Source organism: Sphaerodactylus townsendi, linkage group LG06 (genome assembly GCF_021028975.2).
Source record: "Sphaerodactylus townsendi isolate TG3544 linkage group LG06, MPM_Stown_v2.3, whole genome shotgun sequence".
Lineage (NCBI taxonomy): Eukaryota > Metazoa > Chordata > Lepidosauria > Squamata > Sphaerodactylidae > Sphaerodactylus > Sphaerodactylus townsendi.
This window is the reverse complement of record NC_059430.1, coordinates 82,234,459-82,259,276: the sequence shown is the minus strand read 5'-3', so window position 1 is coordinate 82,259,276 and position 24,818 is coordinate 82,234,459. Positions and strand designations below refer to the sequence as shown.

The 24,818-nt window shown below is 40.1% G+C and overlaps 1 protein-coding gene across 4 annotated transcripts in view; it reads left to right on the top strand.

Moving 5' to 3' along the window:
* The window catches only part of TAFA5 (TAFA chemokine like family member 5), a 420,937-nt gene that overhangs the window by 104,295 nt on the left and 291,824 nt on the right, over positions 1-24,818 (top strand). The window contains exon 1 of one of the 4 annotated variants that reach the window (XM_048501459.1): positions 18,328-20,149. The exons of the other annotated variants lie outside the window; for them this stretch is intronic. Coding sequence (XP_048357416.1) covers positions 20,059-20,149 — 91 coding nt within the window. The 5' untranslated portion in view covers positions 18,328-20,058. Of the gene's footprint in view, positions 1-18,327; positions 20,150-24,818 lie in introns of those variants that run through there. 4 annotated transcript variants of the gene reach the window in all.

Genomic DNA, 24,818 nt, shown 5'->3' with positions numbered 1-24,818 from the left:
AACATTCTTTTTTCGTTCTTTCTTTCTTTTGGTCAAAAAAGCCAGAACAACTTTTGGGAGATTTTTTGTTTGTTTGTTTCAGTTCAGCAATTACAAATGCACATTCCTACACAATATTGTTTTGGAAAAGAAGAAAATTATTAACATTCCAAATTATTTATTTTTCCCATTCTGTGTTGCTGGCAATTGTTCTCATTTTCTATTCACCTGTGTTGTCATGGATGGCCTACCTGCTGGAAAGGGGATTGTGGATCAAAGCAAATTTACACCCTTTTCTTTCCAGAGTGACTTTCAAAAGGAGTACCAGTAATATTGGTTCAGTCTGCTTGAACATACTATGGGGATGAGGAATTTGCAGTACAGTTCAAAGCACTGTTTCATGCCATTCTAAATTCATTGACTTAAGTGGACTCAGAGTGGTGTGAATGCTTAGTTGGAGGAAGAAATAATTGTGGGTAGAACTTTCATTCAGTCTGTTTTATACCCTGCATTTGGACCTTCTGACCCAATCTTCACAAAACTTGGGAGGTCATGTAAAGAGTCTTACCAGCAGCTATGCTGCATATTTGGGGGCTATATCTTGAAAGACATCTGTCCAGTGCCTCATTGTTGCATATAATTGTTATGGCCTCTAAAGGAATGGCAGGAGGCAATGGCAATGAGTGAGACTGGCAGAAGAGGGATGTTACATTTGTTCAGTGCACTATGTAGGCATGTTTATCCATCTTTTGATTAAAAGTATTGCTTTATGGAAAAGTGAAGTGGGTCTTTTAGTCACAGCAAATTCATGGTGACTCCAGGAGATTTTACATCCTGGGCAGTGGTGGGATTCAAATAATTTAACAACTGGTTCCGGTGGTGAGATTCAAATAATTTAACAACTGGTTGTTTACAAGCACCATTTTAACAACCGGTTCGGCTGAAGTGTTCCGAACCTGCTGAATCCCCCCACTGATCCTGGGGTTTTCAAAGTGAGAGACGAGCAGAGGTAGTTTACTATTATTTTCCTTTGCATAGCAGCCTCAGTCTTCCTTGGTATTCATCCTGCTTAGCTTCTGAGCTCTGACAAGTTTGGGCTAGTCTAGACAATTAGGGCTGCTACTGATTTATGGGAAGAAAACAAACAAAAACTAATAGGAAAAATACTAATAGGAAAATACATCACAGAAATAATGGCATGGGTGAAGATGTTACAATTATTTTAGCACTATTTATTAGCAATGTTTATGGATAATAATAATAACAAAATTACATATTACAGTAATTACATATTATAAGAACATGAATCAATCAGTTTACAATTTAAAAAGTCCAATACTAACAATAAGCAGTGGTGTTTCAAAATACTTGGACCATTAAGTATATACATGATTACACAGAATTTTGGTAGTTGGCATACAGATATAAGTGAGCATTTATGTAATTGTATCATATAGAATTTTGGTAGTCAGTGAAATCTAATACAGTATCTGATAATTATCAATTAAGACCTCGTGTAGGGAGAACTATTAACATGGAGTCATGTTAAATTGGGTATGAACCCATACGTTATTGGAAGCATTCACACATTATTGGGTATTGCACTGTAGTATCATTCACAACTGTCTACACAAGACATGCTCATTGTGAGTGATTGCTGACCTGCAGTGATAGCACAGTATCCAGTGATGTGTGGATGCAGCTGCCTGCTGTTGATTCTGAAGACACAGGTTAAGATTGCTCCTTAGGACTGCAGCGGTTGGTATGCATGCGTGCATGCATTCAACCACCTAAATTGTCATGGATTCAATATCAGTGAATCAGTTTTTAAAGTATTAATGCATGAGCTAAGAAAAATGCCTTAAAGATAAGGAAGTAGCTATAAAATAAAGGTACACTAGTGTATTATTTTACAAGTTACAATAATATGAAATGCTATATGTCTAGATATGTGGGTGTCAATGATTGACACTGGTGTAATTCTTGTTTTGTTTTTTTAGAAATCCTAACTTCAAAAAATGCAAGGTTCTAGTTTGCTGCTGTTTCAGAATTCATGCTTTGGTCACCACAAAATGGATTTCTCATTAACTTTTCGGTGTACCCAATTTGTGCCCAATCTAAACATATTGCCTTAGGAAGAGCAAGATACTTACTGACTCTGTTGAAGAGAAGCCATTTAGGTGGTTCATTTACTGCCTTTGTGGAAATTGTCTGTGGCATCTCTTCATTCTAACTTGTATGCACAGAGTAGCATGAAACAGCATTTTTAAGGGAACAAATAGCTGCATGTCCTTTCTAAGATTATAACTTCATGTAACTTGCCAGGTAATGAAAAAAAAATACACTGGACAAATTGAGACGCTCCAAAATTGATATCACTGCTCTACTCTGTGAAGTCATTACCTAAGACTAATGCTGGTAGAAACATCACTATGCTCTGGTAGGTTTGATTTTTGAAGAATATTTTGTAGTTCTGCTGGTATTTAAAATTCTTGAATGTATTTTGTCTTTGCTTATGTCCAATTAACTTATCTAGGAAATATCAAAGGCTTGATATGCAAAGTTTTATAGAAACTGACCAGTATTTTAAGGACATGTCTTCATTTACATATGTGTTCAAAAGTATACTGGATTTAAGCTGACAGTTCCTTAAAAACAAGAATATCTGATACAGTTTGTGGAGTTTTTGCTAATGTCTGAGACAATGGGGGAAGAAAAGCAGAAATTTCCACAGAAAGAAAGGCACATCTATCATCTCCTGTGTTTCCCCAGAGATTCAAAGCAACATTTAGGTATTGGCTGTATATATTATTCAGCCTCTGTAACTGGAGGGTATTAGTAACACAGCACTTTTTTCATGGAAATGAAGGATTGTAGTGACTATTAAGGCAATGTCAAGAAATACAAATGAAGGCAGGAGATGGGTTGGAAGATTACAAAGAGAAAACTGAAAGCTGTTGCCATTTACCCATTTATACATAGAAGACACAGAGATGTATTTTTGTAGTGTTTTTGTGATTTGGATCCAAAAACATTATAAAATGACAATATCTCATTTTGTTAATTATTCATGCTTAGATGCTAGCTGCTAGGACTATGCCTTTACATCTCTAAATCCTATAAGATCTACATACACAGACTTGCCAGTAGCTATGAAGAAGTAGATACAGCATGTGTTTGACAAGATCACCACTCATATAGATTTGACATTGTCTGGGAACTGCCATTGTTGCTGGAGCATTTACCACCAAACAGGTTGCCTCAGTCGCTGCTTTCTTTGTTGTCACCATCTATCATGCATCAGAACTTGTAAAACTCACTGCTGGTGAAGATCCATGCCACACCTATGTCCGTGGTAGAAGTTGGTACCAACTAATGAAGAGGCCCTCATTGCAGCTGAATTTATATGGAAAGGGCAGGCCAGAATGAAAACTCTGGTTTTCAGGTCCATGTGGAATCCCCACCCCACCAGCCAACCTGTGTACTTGATTGGTTTAGCCCATGATCCTGTTTTGGCCTCTTGCTGCGGCTGCAGAATCACAATGAGGAAGTGAAATCCTTTCCTTTTGCTCACTCCTGTACTCTCACAGCCACAAAGCACCCTTTTGTAAGTTAGGGGCTGTGCCTTTTTCTAGTGCCAAGGTGCATTTTGGTTCTTGCTTGCACCAGAGGAATGTTGGATTGGTAATGAAAGGATCTGAGAGGTTCAGTGGATTCATTCACTGGTCCATTCCACATAGCCTAAATGAGATGTCCTGGATGCTTTTAAAAAGGTGTTATGGGAAGGCACTCCACACAGTTTTCTTCCCAAGACATCTTCAGAACACCTTATGTAAGTTCAAGGCATCTTTAAAAAAAAAAAAAAAAACTTTCGAAGTGCACCTTTTGTTCTTAACCCACCTGCAAGATTTCCCCTGACTGGCTGTGAGGAATGCAGAGCTCAGAAGGTGTGTTATTTTTCAAGCCCACCTGTATTGCTTTCTGGTCAGTTTCACCCTCCGTTTGTGCCCGACATTTTGTGTTCTGGTGAAGGGATTCTCCCTACCTCCATTTGCTGACAGCTGTCCCAGGATGTTTGCTCTTCAGGCTCCAATCCTGGGCACTCTTTCAGCTCAAAAAGTACATAGTTTACTCAGCTGGTCCTGCTGATTATGGAAATACATACATTTCGTCCCGACCCCACCCCCCCAAGGAGCTATCTTTGAAGATACACAATACACATGTAATAGAATCAGCTGCTCAGAGGACTTCCATTGAAAAGCATTGGGACTGCAGAGGGCAAGTCTACCACCCACTGAGACACATTGGGCAACACTTCCCAATGGGCAGTAGACCTGTCTTCTGCAATCCCAATGCTTTTTATTAGGAGTCTTTCAAACAGTTAAGATTCTCTTATGTGTGTCTGTGTATCTTTAAAGATAGCTCCTTGAAAATTAAAATATATTGCTGGAATCAACAAGACCAGTTGAGTACACAACTATTTAATTTTTGGATTGAAAAGATGCCCAGAATCAGAGCCTGCTAACAAATGTCCTGGGGATACTTTCAGCAAATGGAGGCAGGGAGAATCCCTTCACTGGCACACAAAATGTCGGTGCAAGTGGAGGGCAAAACTGACCAGTGAGCAAAATGGTCAGGTGAGAAACAGCCTCTTTTCCCTTCTGATGCCTTTGCTGATGAGAGCACACCAGAAGCCACCTCTTTTTATGATGTCCCCTGGACATCTCCTTTTGGGTTTGTGGAATGAAAGAAGGCAGTAGCCTTTTTTAAAGACACCCCACAGATGTCTTTTTTTGTGCTGTGCAGAACATGGCAATGTCTTGTATCACTTTGCTTACAACATCAGCCCAGGTCATATCTGTCTAGCCTGTCATGGAGTTGGAATTCAGTTTTATTAGTTATTGAAGCTTTCAGGTATTTTGATGTAAAACTGAAACCATTTATATAGCATTCTTCCTAACCAATTCTCCCTCAAAGTATGGACATTTCACCCTTTGCTGTATGCAGAAATTAATGGCTGTTGACATTAATGTTATTATATTTATATGCTGCCCTTCCCCTTATGGGCTTAAGGCAGTTTTCATCATGTAAAATACAATAAATACAGTTCATTTAATTTTTTTTAAAAAAGCATTGGCACAAAGCTCTAAAACAGATGGCAACTAAAATCTCAGTGTGGTAAAAAGGGGAGAGGGAATATGAGAGAGGGAGGACAAAAGTTGGTAGAGGTAATTGATTATCCCATTTCCACTTCTACCATAATAAGCTTTCTTTTTCAGATCTAGTAACATTCTGAGGAACATTAGTTTAGTGGTGTTACAAGCTTTTTGCTTTGTAATAAGTGATTTCTGCCTTACAGGTAAGGCACATTTAACAGTAAATGCAAAAATCTTTCTTCCATTCTAACTCAGAACATCAGGTTTTTTTCTGCATTATACTTTTTTTTGGCAACCTGGTAGTTTAGAATTAGTTGTGGTATTTGATAATGTGACAAATGCCCATATTTGGGAAGTGGTTTCCAGGGAGAGACTGCCCTGAAATAGTTAAGTCCTGCATGGTCCTGATTGGCTGGGGGAAAATTGCCGGAGGGCAGAAAAAGAGGCAGCTGGAGTCCTGGAGGGTTCTTTTTCTCTGGGGAGGGTTGGAGTGAGGGAGACTCCAGAAAAGGGGTCTGAGCCTGAAAACCTGTCAGGGCTACTGAATGTATAAAATTAGGGTGACTCTAGGAATGTGTCTTTGGGGCTTGTTAACTCTTCCTTAAGGGAAGGTCTCCTAGATATGGCTGCAGGAAAGCGCCTGAGGGAGTCTGGTCAGTTTGAAGTGGAATACCAGCTTCCTGAGGAGACAGCTGTGACCCTTCCTGTTACACACAAGTATTCTAAGCAGGGACCCAAACACCCCACTATCAGTCACAGGACCATTTGAGAGCCTAAATACCAGTCTGAATGACAGTACGTACTTCTGTTCTTTTTTTGTTTATGTGTTCCTCAGCCCTACCAAATAAATTTTTGATGTTACTGTTTATTTTAAATAAAACCTTTTGTTGTGGAGCTGTAAGGCGATACGGGCTCTCGTGCTGATTTTGAGGGAGGTCCTTAGTCAATAAGGAATCACTCCTGGCCTTGGAACATGTGAAAGGGGAATCCTCCCCTCCCCCCTGTTTGGTTTGTGTTACAGATGACATGCTACATACTCCAATCTCAGATTAGAAGGAATAAACTACAGGGTGGCATTAATGCGATTCAGACAAAACAAAACAACCCTTACATTACATCTCTAAATGAGTACTGCTAGCCAACCTTTTTCTAATATCATATTTCACTACATGAAACATTTCTATTTTTAAAGATCACTTTTACAGTTGGTCTTTGCTACAAAAGCTTTTTAACGCTATGAAAAGAGATTCTCAAACTGAACAGTTTTTTTTAGTGTGGGTATATATTCCAAGAAGTGAGTATCATGGTCAATTGTGATGATTTTGATATAGGTATTCATAATATTGCACCCAAGATTTTTCAGTTAGCTTACAGGCTTGTTCCTAATATTCTAACCAGAATTCTTGCAAGTTCCAACCCAAGAAAGGAACTTCTTGATTATTGTGCTGAAATGTTGATACTCCATCCCTAAGGAAATTTATCTGTCTCCCTCTATTGTTGTCTTCAACTTGTAGGTTAGGTTTGGTGTAACCACTATAAATGTTTTGTCCCTCCTCTCTGGTTGTGGTGTTATGTACAGTTATGTATTTATGTTTTTAATGAATTGTTTAAATATTTCAACAAAATAGTGTATATATGAAATATTTTAATGTCTAAAAACTGTATTAATCATTGCTGCCTTGGAGACTCTATTTGGTGGAAAGCCGGCATATAAATGTTTTAAATATTTTTTCTCAGTAAACCTTACAGTAAATCCCGTGGTATAGTGGCGGGGGGGGGGGGGTACAATGCCCTGGGCCCACCCCGAGGCAGGGGTGTAGCTGGGGCGTTCCGGGGCGGGACTGTGGGCACTGCGACAGGGGTGCAGGGCTTGCGCCCACCTTGGGCGCAGTTTCCCCTCGCTCCGCCCCTGAGTAAATCTGTAAGATAGGACAGTATAATTCCCATGTTACAAAGGACAGTTTTATGCACACAACTCTTTTCTTGCTGATTTGGTAGGCATCTCACAAAGGAGAGGGTGTGAAATATTTAGAAATATGGAAAGTCAGAAAGTCAGAAAGCAAAACTCTCAGGTGAATTGAATATTTTCTTCAGCTGTTTTTTGTCTAGTCTTGGTAGCTTGAGTGAGTGAACAAAACAAGCAACATCTTCTATTTTCCTTTGGTAAGGATAAGCTTTCTTTTCCAGATCTAGTAACATTCTGAGGAACAGTAGTTTAGTGGTGTTACAAGCTTTTTGCTTTGTAATAAGTGATTTCTGCCTTACAGGTTAGATATATTTAACAGTAAATGCAAAAATATTTCTTCCAATCATTTACTATCCCCAGATATTTAATGCAAATTTCATTTGTCACCTCCTGTTTTCTTAGGTTGTTTCCGCACAGCCACGATGGGGGTTGGGTCGGCGTACATAACACCGACCCAACCCCCCTGGGACTGTTCGCACGAATGGCCTCAGGCCTCCGGCACGTCACACAGGCCAGGGGACACACACCCCTGCCCTGTACGAGAAGCCCAGAAGTCGCAGGGCAGGGGGGCCGTGTCCCCTGGCCTGTGCGACGTGCCAAAGGCCGGAGGACATGGCACGACGTTTGGGAAAGGGGAGGGGGAATGGTGCTGGGGAAGTGAGGTCGGGAAACAGCAGCTTCGCGCCGCTGGGGAGGCGTGAGGGAGGCGCGGCTGTGCAGCAGCTGCACCCCCCGTGCGAACAGCTCCCTGGGGACAGCGTTTTTGCCGTCCCCAGGGCGCTGTTTTTGCCCCGTGCGGAAAGGGCCTTAGTGTCATATACTTGTATATTTAGTTTTATTTTATGTATTTATATTTATACCTCACCTCATACTAGCATCACAAGTTGGCTTACAGAGTTTGCAAGTGAGCCATTTCAAATGCATATCTAATCATTTATAGTAATATCATTTCACCAAAGTGCTTTTTTACCATTGTTAATTTATATTTTAGGGAGGGTTTTTTAAAATCATAGCAACTCCATCATATGCTCCAGTTTTATCCAGTGGATATATTTTCCCATTCTAATACTTTCTGTTCCCCTCGTATATTATAAGATAGCTGGCTTTAGTTTTCTATGTATCGCTTGATCTACAAAATCTTGTGGCTAAATGGAAACTGTATGAAACTAATATAAAACATAAAACACTATTTTTTCTGAAATTTTCAGGCTGGTCATTTTTCTAAATAAATGATAATGCATCTGCACCATTAAAAATTGTCTATAGATTGTTTTCTCCTTTGGAATGACTTACATGGTATGAATAAAACAAAATACGTTCACATGAACAAGCGGGGAATGTGCCTTCTGGGGTATTATTTCTTGTTTATAAAGAAGTAGCTAATTAACATTTTAGATCAAAGTAATACTTTCTAAATATGCTATATTAATTCACATATAGTTGGTCATATAGGCAGAATATTAATGCATTTGAGAAGGCCGTATAAAAAACCGGGAGCACCAGTCCTGCCCTCTCCCACAAAAGCCTCTATAAGAGTTCAGCCACAGAAGGATGCAATTTTTTTTTGCTTCTGAATACTTTATTTTAGCACAAATGTAATATATTCAAGGATTGGGATATATGAGAATGATGATAGGAACAAATTCTTTCTAGTCACGGTTATAAGCTTAAAAAGAAAACAAAGAACAGCCTTCTGAATTCTGCATTATACTTAGTTGCTTATAAAATGGTAAGGAAGTACGCCAGATGCCTTACTGAGAAGGTGAAAACGGTAAGGAGAATAGCTGTAATTTTTTTTATAGTCGGAGGGTCAGGAGCTGAGATACTGATCTCATCCACTTACTCTGATAGGATAACATTATTGATAAACACCTTGGTACTTTTGGAGTCTCCCAAAGATTGATGCTAGTCATGTATGCTTACATCAACAGAACAGCCTCTTCCTTGCTGATCTTTTCACTCACCTTTATACCCCAGGCAGTACTCTTCAATAGCCAGTTAATCACAGCTTTGTCAATATTATCTGATACTTCAATTTACTACTTGACATGAGCCTTTATTCTCAAAAAGTAGACTTGCAACAACAGAGATGCTTCCATGGAAGGATAGATTGTAAAGGTCCAGTGTCAAATTAGAAATAATTTTTATTCTGACTTGTGAAGAACTATTACCAACACATACTTATGAACCTTCTTCAAATTGCTATCTTCTAAAATAAAATAACTTTGTCATATTGATGACAATAGTTTGTCTATGCAGTAGAAGATCTTAAATAGCATCTTAATAATGAGCATATTCATTTAATTGTTTTGTTGGGGTAGAGACCAAAAGTTATTTCAACTAGCCAAAGGTTTTCAACTAGTCAAAGGGATTTAGATTCCAACTTGTATTGCTTGTTGTTGTTGTTGTTGTTGTTTTAGAAAAGCCAAGAAACAGATGAGTAATTGAACACTGTATCTTTTGTATTTGTATTATGTGTGTCGTGGTTAGAGTGATTGACTAGGATCTGGGAGACTCAGCATCAAATCCCCATCATACCGTAGAAGCTCACTGGATGACCTAGGGCTAGTTAATTTCACCCATCCTAATCCAGTTCATTGGGTACTTGGTGTAAGGTAAAATGGAGCAGGGGACAATCATGTTCCAAGTCGCTCTGGTTCTCTATTGGAGGAAAATGGGGGTAAAAATAACTAAATTAATAAATAATATAGCAGGCATGAGAGGAGAAGAGTTTCATTTTAGGAGAGATAGTTCTATCTTATGTTTTAATAAATTCAACAGTGAGCATATATTTATTAAAGCATATCTAAAGGCTACAAGTTTAGTAAAACAAGGGCATCCTTCACCAAGCACATCTTATGTTACCTCCATTCTCAGTAAGTGGTTGCTGCCAAACTCCCATAGTAGTTCTGTGAAGCTGTGCAATAGCACCTTTATGGATTACTACAAAGTTTTAATACAGGCTCAAATGCATATATGCTATTCTGATCCCAACAGTACTAAAATCAGGGAAATATAAGCACTCAGTGTGTAAGATGTTTAATAGTAATTCTTCAAATGTGCAGACTGCCAGTCCCTCAGTGGGATACGGTTGAGGTTGTGTTTGCATTTCTGTGTGCATTTTCTGAAGTGATTCTGATTGGATCATTTATGTTGCTTCCATTCATTTTGGAATAGATAACTCTCCATAGAGGTAAGCAAGACATTGCCTAAGGTGCTTTTTAGACCACCAAAGAACGATTCTGAGCCTTGACAGATCTTCAGAAGTTTGTAGTGTGAATTTAAATTATGGTAAAAGGGGAAAAGCCTTGCTCAAAATCTCCTACGGACCCATTATTTGTGGGTTGTTGACATATTCCTGTTGATGTAGACTAATTGTAATTGTTTAGTCTAATTGGGCTTGTATGTTTGGCAGTGACTTTTAATGCAATTATGAAAATAAACTGAAATGGCTCTTGATTTTTTTATACATATATTAATAAAAGCTGTAGAGTGTGGCTAGATTTGCCTAGAGGTAAAATTTGGAATGCCATTCAGTACCATCAAAATTGAAATATATACTGAATTAGCGTCCAGCCAGGTGGAACCGGCAGCAATTCTGGGAATGGCTTATGGAAATCTATTGGATCTGATTTCACAGCTTCCATATGGAACTGTATGTCTTACTAAACCTTCTCAGAGGACTATGGCAGCTATCACATACTGATGTAGGTGCACAAGTGTTTTAAAGCTTCAAGGAAAAGAGAACCTCTGGAACTAGCTTTTGCCATAATCTTCAGGTTCAGATGGAATCCAGTTGAGAAACTAGAAATCTATGAAAATACAGTTCCCATCTTCTGAGGGAAGAAAGATTAATTTTTGCAATATCTTTTCATCTGAATGTAGGGAGGTATCCAGTAGAGTTTTCATCTGAATGGAGGGAGGGGTCCAGTGGGTCTGAATGGAGGGAGGGGTCCAGTGGGGTGCCACAGTGCTTGATTCTGGACCTGTACTTTTTCAATATTTTTATAAATTATCTGGACGACATTGCTGAGGGACTTCTCATTACATTTGCAGATGATACTAAACTGGGAGGAGCAGCTAACACATCAGAAGATAGACATAGAATTAAACAAGTTCTTAACACATTGAAAAAGTGGGCATGTGTGACAAGATGCAGTTCAACAATAAGTTCCAAGTTCTATATTTGGCTAAGAAAAAATGAGGAACTTGTTTACTGGATGGGGGATACACTACTGAGCACAGTGTGTGTGAACAAGATCTTGGGGTGCAGGTGGACAGTAAGTTAAATATGAGCAACCATCATGATGCAGTGACAAAAAAGACTAATGCAGTCTTGCAGTGTATCAACAAAGGCATGACATCCCAGTCTCAAGATGTCATAGTCCCACTGTATTGGTCAAGCCTCACCTGGAGTATTGTGTAAAGTTCTGGAAACATCACTTCAAAAAAGACAGAATGGAGCAGGTTCAGAGGAGAGCAACAACAATGGTTTAAGGCCCTGGAGACCAAGCCCTATGAGAAAAGATGGAGGACTTTGGAATGTATAGTTTGGAGAAGATGACATGGGGGGAGGACACACATGATTGTTCTCTTTAAGTATTTGAAGGGCTGTCGCTTGGAGAAGGGCAAGGAGCAGATCCTGTTGGCAGCAGAGGATAGGATTTGGAATAATGGGTTTAAATTATGGGCAGAAAAATTCCAACTGGATATTGAGGGGGGGGGGAATTACCGTAAGAGTTGTGAAACAATGAGAGCTACCTACCGGTGGTGAGCTCCCTCTCAGCGGCAGTCGTTAAACAGCAGTTGAACAAATACTCATCTGGGATGCTGTAAGCTGATCCTGCATTGATCAAGTGGTTGGACTAGATAACCTGGATGGCCCCTTCCAATTCTATGATTCTGTGTTTCTGCATCCAAAGCAATGAGTTAATATTGATTTACCATGTTACATTTTCTGTGTTGCTTAAAGCTGGCATTGATTTGGTAATGCCATACAGGGCTCAAATATACTTATTTTTAGGGCTGCAAACCTCCAGGGGATGTCTAGATATCTCCTGGGATTACAGCTGATTTCTTGGTGACAGAAATCTGTTCAGCTGGGGAAAACAGCTGAATTGGAAGGGGGAATTTATGGCATTATATCCCATTGAAGTTTCTCCCCTCCCCAACGTCCAGCCTCCTCAGGCTCAGTGGTACCTGATCTGTAGCAGTGCGGACGGTGAGAGAATGGTCTTTCTCCCGGAATGCTGCCCTGTCAAGACCTGGCAGAAAAGTACCCTGAAAGGAGTCTGTTTGGATTCAGAAACTCCAAATTGGGACTGTGTCTGAACTTGTGGGCAAGAGCCCCTAAGGACAATCCCGCTCCCAGCTCATGCCTGTCACTTACTCAGGAAACAACATTTGAATACGAACAATAGCAGACCTGGGTGAGACCAGTTCTCTTTTGTCTATATTTCTTAATATTTCATCTGAATCATCCCCTCCTTGTGACCATCTATGTTGCAACAGCAACACCCATTAAGAGTTGTTACCTGTTTTGTCCAACAGCCACCAAATCCATTAAGATAATGGGTCAGCCATCAGGTCAATGGTCTGGACACTCAAGACCATCATCTTGGAACAGCAGGAAAAATCCTTTGTTCAAATATTTCATTTGTCTCAAAACATGTTTTGCCCCATAAAAGCATGTCTCAGACCCCAGTCAGGTGCTCAGTGTTATCACACCACCATGGTGCTCGATAATGTTGTTCCATCAGTGCTGATCATCCAGAGCCCAGCCATTAGGTCTCTGCTTCCTGGACATCCACTACAAGACTGGTGAATATAATCTTTGATGCTCCATCCCTTCTCTCTTTATATCTAAAACCTGTCTTTCACCTCCAAACTACATCCTAGGAAACCTTGTATGTGTGTGTTTTTACCCCAGTAATTGAGTGATTGTGAGTGGGATTTTATTTCATTTGTTATTTTCTTAATAAAATAAATTAAAAGGAGTTTATTTTCTCTGCTGGTTTCTTATAGTGAGCTGAAACCTGTATAGTGAGCTGAAACATAGGCCATCCATCCATCCATCCATCCATCCACCCACCCACCCACCCATCCATCCATCCTCGCAATCAAGTTACCCACTCTCAGTGATGGAATTCAAATAATTTTACAACTGGTTCCGGTGATGGGATTCAAATAATTTCACAACTAGTTGTTTACAAGCACCATTTTAACAACCAGTTCTGCCGAAGTGGTGCGAACCTGCTGAATCCCACCACTGCCCACGCTCCTTAAGCGATGCTAAGCGACCTTGTGCTCTGTAGCTAATTTCCCCAACCAAAGAGGATCATTGCATCCCACCATTTTGGGTAACACCATCCCTCAAATCTCCTGGTATTTCCCAACCTGGAGCTGGCAACCCTATGTGTTTACCATGTTCAACATAGAAGAATAGAAGGCCAACAAAATTCACAATGGTTTAGACAGCATCTTTTTCTTGTTGTAAATATGTTGGTAATATAAAGGTGTAGTTCAGTACAAATAAGAGAAGTGCCCTGGGTTCGAAAGTGGGATTTCACTCTTGCAGAAGTTCCCAGCTTACTGTAGATGTGATACTCTTTTGAAGAATGAGCCCAAATTAGGGTTGAGACTTCAGTCAGGAGCTATCGTCTTTTTTACTTTTCAATCTATGCAGATTTTCAGTCTTTGTGGGTTGAAGTTTAAATGCGAATGCACTGTATAATCCTGAGCATTTAGGGTCATGATTGGTAATGTTAAACATTAATTAACATTCTGGCCTTGAACACACTAACTCGGGATATCGGAGGAGCTTATTTTTAAGTAATACTTTCAGAAAAAAGATGCTCAGGGAACATAATTTTTGCAATGATAGTCTTATACAGTTTAACTTGGGGAGATGGCTGTATTCATTAGCTAAAACATTCTAGAATACGAGAAAAACTCAGCTTCTTATATAAGATTACTAGTTGCGGACCTTATCATAAACAAGATAGCAATGCATATGCTACATATCAAGGACAGAACTGGTGCTGGAGGGGCACAGTGGAGGATCAGTAAAGATCCCTAATCTTTATATTTCTTTGCTATGAGTGTGTACTTATGAGTCTTAAAATAATTCCTTAGAGCCTAGAGTACTGAAATGATCCCCAGATTAGTGACTAATAATCCATTTTATCCTGTTGGACAAAAAAAGCTGTAACACACCATAATTCCTAGTCAGTCAAGCACTGGATTTGAGATTTTTAAAAGGAAAAGGTAGCTCAGAGCTACTGAACTACATTCCACATGAATGGTTCAATAATGTTAACAAATTTCAATGTAAATCATACACACATTTGTATTTGAAAAAGAAGTTGCTTCTTTTGTCTGCAGCCTGCAATTAAATGAGATAAACACAGTACAGTCTTCTAGGTTTATGCTATAATTGTAATGTAGCAATGGGTTCTAGTAGCATGAATATTGAAAGCATTCCAGTTACTCTAGAAATCAGATGTTTTAATATTTCAACTGCGTTTATCCTTTTAAGCAACTAATTTTTGTCTCTCTTCCAGCAAAAGGAGAGATTTGTTTTCTTCTTCTATCTTTTGGAGGTTGAAGACAGTTGTATAGAGAGCAGGTATTTCACTGTGCTGCAGATATGTTTACTTTCATGCTTTCTGTCATTCCTGTGTCACTAATGATCACTGGATGGTCTACTGATCACTGAACTGTTATGCTCATGTCTGGTACTGCAAAGTCTGACCCTATGGAGTACTTTCATTAATTTTATTTCACTGTGCACAGATAATTATTTTTGATGAAACTTCAGAAATTTTACCTTTTACATCCAAGTTCCTGGCTATCTAATTGTTCCTTGCTTTCTTTTGTTAATAAGACAAAGTGCTTTGTTAATAAGACTAAGGGCAAGAACTGGGACTGGGGATTTCTCACATGACGTTCAGTCATACGTTCATGCAATAACTCATCTTTTAAAATTCTCTGTCACTGCATAGCTACAAACATTGCAATGGGCAAGGACAGCTTTCAAGCCTCCTCCCCCTGCTTTACCACATGCTTTGGAATGGACACAGTGCCAGAGGCATAGCTGGGGAAAATGGAGCCCGGGGCAGACTTCAAGCTTTCTGCCCCTCCTGCCCCATGGGCCGATTCACTGCCCCTGCGGCTGGTCCTCCTGCACTTGGCTCTCCGCGCCTCCCCTACGCCCCACTTACTTGTGTTTTGCTTGGAGGGCCGGAAGGGGAGAAGAGATTTGCTATTTTTTTGCACCGATCCCCACCCCGCCTCCTTATAGCTACGCTGGGGCTGGGCCGGGGAGGGACACCAGGCAGTGGCCTCCGTGGGGTGGAGTGGGGCAGATTTTCCACCCTCACATGACCCACCGGCGCCCACCTGGTGTGCTGGTCCCCATCCCTCCCCCTTATAGCTACACATCTGCACAGTGTTCAAGGAAGGAGCAAACAGGTCATCACCACAGAGACATCAGCACAATAGACAGGTAGGTAGATAAACAAAAAATTGATATAGGAAAATGCACAGTGTGAATGTATTCTTCTTTCTAGTGGTGTGTGTGTGTATATATATATATATATAAATTAGTTATATTGTGATTTAATAGACTTTTTATATTTTGAAAGAATAGAATGTTAAATCCCTAAAGCAATTCCTGAAAGGCAAAACATATCTATTCCCTTAAATTGGCACATGCAAGGGACCCATCCTGCTGAGCTAGTCATCATCAATTTTTCACTGACTTCTCGTATTTTTGAAGGTACATGAGTAAAAGCAATATATAACCACATGAGCACAGCATAAGACGCCTAAAAGATACATGACCAAATTTGCTGTTGACGAAGGAACAGCAGCAAAGGGTTTTGTTGTGATCATATAATTACTAATTCCCTCAGCAGAAGCTGATAACTATGCTTGAGATACTGAATTAGTATCACTGGAGAAATAACTCTGGTGCTAATTAGATGATGCTATTCAAAATTATTATTCCCTATTCTCTTGCCCCCCCCATCCCTCTCCCCATGTGTGTTCATGTTTTCCAAGTAACTAGTATTGTGTTTATGCATATTCATCATACCGGTTGGCTTTTTATCGATTATAAAATCAACTGACCATCAATGTTAGCTCATTTAGATCTGACATGGCAGAGCAAAAGTAAATGTTGGGAGTTCCAAGAAGAAAATGATATCTTTGTGGGGCTTCTAAATTTTGTTTTGTTTGAATAGCAAAAATATTATCCCCAGTGAACAAAAATAGTCAGAGTTGGAAGTGGTGATTTTAGTTAGATTTTAGATTGGTATTTGTTACAATATAAACAGGTCAGTTTTCCTTTAAAAACAAACTAATTCTGCTTTTTTCAACAATTATCTGTGTTTCACCTTGATAGTGTTAGTCTGCTCTTCTGTGTGCAAAACCATTAAAATGTTTCTTCCTTCCAAAAACTCACTTGGGAAGCAAGATGTTGCATAACTTGCCCAGCAAAATATCCCCTAACTGGGAACCAGAAGAGAAAATCTATTTTGCATAAGGACTCAGTGCAGGAATTTATAAAAAGTGTTAACCTCACAGAGACTGCAAGGTTTTTTCCCCTTAATAGGGGCTTGCTGGAATAAAAGCAGATCAAAGTGAGCAGTTCTGTTAAAAGAAAAAAAATCCTTCTGCTAACTAGAAATCTGCTGTTACTCTCCAGAACCATAGACTGGTGAGGACTATACATGCAGGCACCTCTTCTTTGTTTTATTCCACTTTTTCTCCAAGGAACTTCATGGGATGGGCATAATTCCCTTCCCATTTTGTCTCTGGAATGACTGCTATTTATTACATACATTTCTATCCCATCCTTCCTTCAAAGACTGTGGTGACATGCATGGCCCTCCTTTCTTCCATTTTTGGCCTTACAACAACCACCTTGTTACTAGGTTGAGAGAGGTTGGCTAGCCCAAGATTACACAGCTTTGTAGCACCATGGAAATTTGAACCTGGGTCATTCTAGTGTGATATTCTTATCATCGTGCAATGCTGGTCATTGGTCTATCTTGCATTATAAGAATTGCAACCTCAGTGCATCACTTGAAGACTGCGTATTATACATATGGACAGGTAATGTTTGGTTGTGAGTAGTAGATTTTAAAAAAAGAATCAGCAAAGGACCTCCTTAAGAAGTCCAAAATTCTACTAGGTGAGTACTGTATCAAAAATGATATTATCATCCCTCAGGGTTTGGGAGTTATATGATGTGGTCCTACAGCACCGAAGAAACTTACAGCCCAATTCAGATGGCGGAGGCAAATTGTCCCATGGTGCAAGGCCACACTGGCAGATCTGCCTTCTCCAACAGAGAGGCAAGAACACCAGCATGCAGCCACCGCGAAAAAGAAAGCACAGTCATTTTCACTTTCATACATTGGCATTTGGTATTGTATTTTGAGAGCAAGACATAATCTTGGTGCAAGGCATGGAATTGGGAAATAGTTAGGTAAATTGATTTCAATGAAACAAGCCCTGCCAATCTCTCTGACGCTTAAGTTCCATGGAGACAGGTTGCAGCATAAGAAAATATGTTAAGGAGACGCAGTGCCAATAGAATGTGCTGCAGAAGGGGGGGAACTTGTTGGGGTGTCATTTGGCAGTTTCAGGAAACAGGTTCTGATTCGTTGAAATTAGAAATCCCCAGTAAGCTGCAGACAGCACAGTATTGTGGTAGAACTGAGAAATAAGAGAGGTGGAGCACTGACAGAATATGTAGACAAACCAAACAACAACAAAAAGGATGTCTGGTGTGTGCTTATCTTCGCTGTTTTCTACGTGGCACTCTTACTCCATGTTTATCTATTGGACTGCCTGTGATGCCCTCTGCTAATTTCAAAAGTCATACCCTTTTCCCGATTGCTTCTCACCACCTTCTCCCTGATTTGTTAGGCACTATTGACAGCTGAGCGACTTGGTTGGCATTCTGCATTGTGGCTGGACAGAAGCATTCAAGCTCTCACTCATGTTAATAGTAACACCCACAGCAAAACCCTAGTTCAACTTTCAAACGAGGGGGGACAATGTTTCTGGTATGCAGAGCAACCCCTGCCCCCGTGGTTGCTACCTTTCCTCAGCCTGGATCCGCTTCTTCTCTTGTTGCCTTGGTATTTTTTTCCTCCCCCTCCCCCCCCCCCCCTTTCCCCATGCAAGCTCCGTTCCCGGCCAAGTCCCAAGTCTGCACTGCTTTGCTTTGCCTTGCTCAACGGAAAAGCTTGCCGATGGCGTCTAAGCACCAACGCTGGAGCCAAGGGGTTTTTGCTTGCGCCCAGCGCGCAGGCTCGGCTCTCGGGCATGCTCATTAACGCCGAGGGAGTCCAGTCTGCGGGAGCCCAAGAAGCGGGGAAAGTTGCTCGATGGCGCTAGCCGCCTTTAAATAAGAGGCTGTGATCCGGGAGGGCGCTCCCGTCTCCAGCCTCGCGCGGGCAGAAGTGCGCTCTTGGAGCAGCCAGCCAGGGTAATAAAATACGAAGCTCAGCGGCGGCTCCGAAGAGAAAAGATCGCATCCCCAGAGGGCTTCTTCCGTCTCTCGTCTACTGAGTTGCGCCGCCTGGGTAGCGTCGGGGCCGAGGACAAAACTCCCAGTCGGGCAGAGCTGCAGGTGGAAGATCGCCGTCGAAAAGAGAGGCGACGCGCCGGGGGCAGGCGAGCCGGCCTCTGCCTCCCTTCCGCCGCACATCCAACAAACCCCGGCGACCCTCTTGCTGGCTGGCAGCGAAGAAGCGCCTGTGCGAGGAAAGGGCTTGGCTCCAGAAGCTGCTCCTCGACCCGGACTGCGCCGCGCCTGGTCGGCTCTGCCCTTCCTTTTAGCCCCGGCCTTGCTGGTCGTGGTGAGGGATGCGACTGCGTTGGAGGAATCAACCTGTGGGCTGATTTCCCCCCCCCTTTTCACGAAGCAGCAGAGGCGGCGGTAGTTGCTTGTTTGCCAAAATACGCTTTGCGGGTGCAGCTGAGGGGAGGGGTGTGCAGAGGGGAGTGAGGAAAGGAGGGCAGCCGGCGTTCCTGCCTCTGGCCTTGGAGGCTCAAAGGTGGCGGCAGGCAGGATAAGGAAGGTCTCCCCCTTTTGCAAGGCATATCAGAGCCACGCAAGGGTTGCCCCGCCACGGCCAGTTAGAACCCGCGATGTCCTAGGATGAAAGGATACATTGGATTCCCTTGATCCTGGGAAGGGAATCAAATAGACGGAGAGAGGAGGGAAGCAAACCGGGATCGTCTTGAGGAAGTCGAAGGCAAAAGCCAGCTCCGTTTTTTTTTTAAAAAAAAAATAAAGGTGGGGGGAAAGAACCCGGGATGCCCACCCCATTCCTCCTGCTTAGATCGTGCTAACCAAGACAAGCAAGCGGCAATAACAGAAGCGTTCCTCCAGTCCGTGGATCGGCTTCCCTTGGACAGCGCTCTGAAGCTCGGCTTGGCTCCCGGTTCCCCTTCATTGCTGAACTGAAGCAGTCACTGGAGGAGGAGGAGGAAGAGGAGGAGGAGAAGCGGCGGCAGCAGCAGCAGAGACGCGCGCGCACACACACACACACCACAACAACCTCGTCGGCGCACTGGGAGCGATTGCGCAATTCTGCCCAGCTTGGTTTTCCTCCCTCTCCTTCCTCTCTTCCCCCCTCCCCAAATGCTGCTCAACTCCCGAGGAAACAGAAAGCTGATTCATGGAGCCAAGACCCCGTTTCCTCTGCGCTGGTCTTCTTTGAAGATCATGCTGCTGCTGCCGCTCGAGACTTTGTGTTAGCCCCCTTTCTCCCCCCCTCCCCCCCAGGAGGGGAAAAACAAGCTCTCTCCGATCCCAAGCGTTTCCTCTATGTTGGAAGTGTGGTTACTGGCTGGCTCCAACCCGGGGAACATTGATGCATCGCTCTGGAAATTCATGGTGTGACTTTCTGGGTATTTGCTGAGTTTCAACCCGAGATGCAGCTCTTGAAAGCTTTATGGGCATTAGCAGGAGCAGCTATCTGCTGTTTTCTTATATTTGTCATCCACTCCCAGTTCCTTAAAGAAGGTAATTATATCTGCATGCCTGCATACACGCTATTCTCCCCTCCCCTTTCAAATGCAAAGGTCTGTAGTTGGTACCTCCTAATCATATTTTATTCTTTTCCGATATGTTCCAGTTTCACAGATCTCCCTCCTTCCCTTCCCTTTCTCTCCACCGCCCCCCCTCCATTGGTATGTTATTCTCCAAGCAGATTATATTTATTTCATTTACAAGATAGTCATAGGAAGGGTTCTGTTCTTGCTGAGTGCATTCTGTGGTTTTATCTTGGTAATGGTTGAGTTGTCTTATTCATTTGGTAGCTGAAAACTGATGTTTTCTGGTGGAAGGCAAACTTTCCTGCTATCTAGAGCTAGTTACTGTTAAGAGTATTAATACACTATAATGAACTGCTATGTAAAATAAAAATGCTTATTTTTTGATAACAATTGAATAGTCATCCTCTTTCTCTTTTTTGAAAAAAAATTTTCAGTACTCTTTCAATAGATGGCACTAAAGTTCTATGATAAGGTATGGAAGAGCAAAGCTTGGATGGAAAGCTCTTTTCTCATCTGTTTTCTCCTAAAACTGCAAGAGGCCTTCTGCCTCTAATTTTTTAGGGTTTTTCCAAGAAACATGCAAATAAATCTGCTCTCTTTTTTTAAAAAAATAAAAAATAAAAAATGAGAGAAATATTATTCTTTTGTAGGGGGATAAGAGAAACACACTGTATTTCCTGTTTTAAACATAAGGTTATTTTTCTTTTCAAAAGACAGAATCTTTTGTTGTGATTTTTTTTAGTCCACCTTACTGGGGACACTAGCTTCTAGAATGGTGGCTTAATTAGTTATTTGTTTTATAGTGGACTAAATTTTAATAAAGAACAGAAAATATTATTTTTTCATATTTTCATGGTGCACAAATGGTTGGATGCATCTGTGGGATAAGAATGATGTGCTTTAAAATATATGGAAAATCAGACATTTAAAAGTGATACTTTTTTTACAATGAAGACAGAAATTTAAAAGCATATATCCAGATGTCTCAGCATCCATCTTTATGAATGTTAAGACAAGTACAAAATGCTGACTCTAGGAATATGAAAGAACTTTTGGTGTGGCTTGGGTAAAGTGTCTTTCCCTGTCAGCCAGTATAGGATTTCTGATGGTTTAATTTGACACGTGCCAGTCCTTGAAGCACATTTTAGCATTTCTATATACACATGCATATACAAGCTAATGCTAGGAAAAATAAAATACATATTTCAATGGAATAACTTTGCAGATTCTGTGACATTTCTTTCCCTTTTGTTTACAAATGTATTACACGTCTTGTGTAATGCCTCCTAGGAACTAATTAATATTGAGATGATTAATAAAAGGGAACATAGCTGTATGAGAAGCATTTTTCTGGCCTCATTATTTTAGGTGATTCTAAGGCAAAGGCACTGTTAGGATTCAGGTTTTTTGTAGATATCCTTTATATTAACAATTTTGAAATTTACTTCCCTAATGAATCCAGGAAACAGTCTTTTGAGAATACTGTAGAAGAGCCACCTTAGTTTACCTGAAATAAATCTCAGCTGTTAATTTTTGAAAAGGAGAGGAATGTCTACCAATTAGAATAGCTTCTAAGTATTAGACATAGTTATATACTGGTTGAATATAATTTCTTGTAGGCTTGATCTACGTATTGCAGCTTGGTCCATTTGTTGTTCATTTGAGGATTTTGACTGATTTCTTTTCAACATTCACAAGCACTGTCAAGCTTCAGTTTCTAGTGTGGCACCACACAATTAAATAGATTTTGAAGATAAGTACATGTCATACTTTTTATCATGTATTGTGTAAGTATGTCTTTCTTGCCTTCTTAGATTACTCTGTGCATTCTGGTGTTGTGATTTTCACCTAATTTGAAACACATTTTTTGAAACACATATTCATGGTGCACTCATTTTTGCTTAGAGAAAATGAATTTGCACATTTTTATTTTTTCAGTGTGAAGAGAGATGAATGCTATCCCAGTTTTTATGTAAGAAACTGAGCAAATTAACCTCCAGGTATTCAGTAACTCTAGTTACTGGTACATTGAACATAAATCAGTGGCATGAAAGTGGCAACAGACATTTTTATTGTGACAAGATATTAGAACATAATACTCAGGTAGCACTGGAATGTTGGCTTCTCATTTGTCAATAAAATGTAATGGAAATATGAAGATAGAACATTTCTGTTTAATTCTTAGTATTTACTTCACATTAATTCACAAAACTCACTTTTAAAAAATATTTTCTGGGACAGAAAAATTATGCAGTCCCATAATATTCACCAACGGTCAAAGTTTGGGCAACTTGGTCAGACTGACTTGCCAGAACTGTCAACAAGATGTAGTCACCAGTTCAAGCAATACCTACTTCAATACTCTTTAGTGAAGCAAAGTATTCATCTGACATCTTTAAAAGATGTAAAAAGAGGTTTAATCTACAAATGCAATCTTCAAGTATTTACTATAGCAAGTGGTCTGTGGTCTTTTCCTCATATTATTATAATATATATTCTAGTTATCAATGGTCTATTTGTTAACTAAATATAATAACTGGTCAGAATTCTTCAACATAGTTAAGGAATTCTTCCTCAGTAAAACATTACATGTTTGAGGTATAAATAAGTATCTAATAATAATTTTTGTGATCATTAATAACACAGCAAGTACAGTATATTTCTGATTTAATTATAGAGAATATACAATGAAGTTATTAGTGACTTTCTTAGAAAGTCACCTGATGAACAGAATAATGCAGTTCTCCTAATTAACTTTTACATATAATAAAACTTTCTATGTTAGCTCTCTACACAAAGTAGCTCAGTTCAGAAAAAAACTGTTTTTGTTGAGGTGGGAGTGGGTTGTTCTTGACACAAAATAAGCAATTAAATCACAAGTGGCAAAGAAACAGGCAACACTTGTTCTGAGATGAGTAGGAGAGAGTGGTTTAAATGCTGGATTTTATGAATACGTTTTCTTTTGTCCAAGAAGTGAAGAAAAGATAACAGAGGATGTCACACCCCCCCCCTTTTTGTATGAAAATGCAGGTCATTCTGTGGCTAATTCATTCCCCTATGTCCAGTATGTCTTTCAGCATTTCAAAAAGATGAATAGACCTGTGAACCAAGAAAAGGCTATTGTGATCCCATGCCTGTCTGATCTTCATACAAAGCAGTTTAGCATATTCCATATGCGTTTGTCATTTTGAAGAGGTGTTAAAACAATGTAACAGTTGCTATAGAAGATTAAAAGCAGACATGATATACTGATTAACTCTTTCTAGTTCAAAATGCTTTATCTCTATTGAGACATTGTAATGTTTACATAGTTCTGCTTTCTGTTGAAGACAGAGAAGAGAAAAATTGGGGAGGGGGGTTGTGCTGTTTCACAAAACTACATTAGATCCCTTTGCACCTATTCAGTAGTATGATGTCAGTATGGTGAAGATGGGGCAGAAGATACATTTTGAATATGTGTAAAGATTTCAGAGAAACTTAATTAGTGAATTAGGAAAACTTCACTTCAGTAAACAAAGCATAGTGTGCAAACCACTCAATTCTTTATCCTGGTGGTTTTGTATACTTTTGGAATGTCTCGTTTTTAATCAGGAAGTTGAGTTCTTGTGTCTTTCCTTTAATGGAAATGTGAAAGAAAAGTTTTCTTTATTCATAAGGATTTTGAATACTGGGTTGGTTTTGAGTGATGTGATTATATAGAATTGGAACAATTTTAAGAAAAGATTGCAGTTGTAAGAACTTAGGTCTACAGGAAATCAAGAATTGTAGCAGAGTCTCTTGCAGGCATGTTGTTATTTAAGTGACTGAAGATAATGTGTATTTTAGTTGATCATTGTACTTGTTGGTTTATATGGTTCTGCTTCTGGAGACTGGTTTTGTGTCTCATACTTTCTTTGGTATTTGTTCTTTTCAGTGGCAGCTTTAGTAAACTATACGCTTTAATTTACAGTAGCCCAATAATCCAAAGCCTACCTGTTTCTTATTTTCCTCTTAAAACTTGTTGTGCTATCAGATAAGCTAAAGTATGAGTGGGCTATACCATTGAAACCTTGCAAATTACTGTGTGACCCTAAATTGCAGTGATAGTGGACAACCATTGCAAGCAATATACTGGTTCATATGAAAATGTGTTAACTGTATCTAAAAACTTGTTAATAATTAAATATTTGAAACCTTTTGAACAAATTCTATTTGCCCTTTGGCAAAAGTATGCAGTGTCTTAACAGTAGGTATTAGAGAAGCTATCCCTTGTGTCTTAACAGTAAGCTGTTGCTTTGCCCCTAGTGCAGAAATAGGTATCTATCCATCAAGCAGGTATCTTTAACAATGTCCTAGGACTGAAACAGTTGGAACCTGAAGCAATCACAATTAAAATAATCATCAGCTAAAACAACAAACCTTGAGATGTACTTGCTACTATGAATGTATTATTTAACAATTAACTTATGCTTTCTATGCAACTATGAAGCCCTAGCTTCTACAACAGTGTACTAATGGTACAGGTACAACTGGGAATAAATGTCCCAGCACTTATGGAAGATCTTAGTGACTTTGGGTTGTGATGGGGATTCCCATATAGAGCTGGTGTTGCTGCAGCTTTTACTTGTACCCTGCTGAAGCATAAAATGTTATGCCAA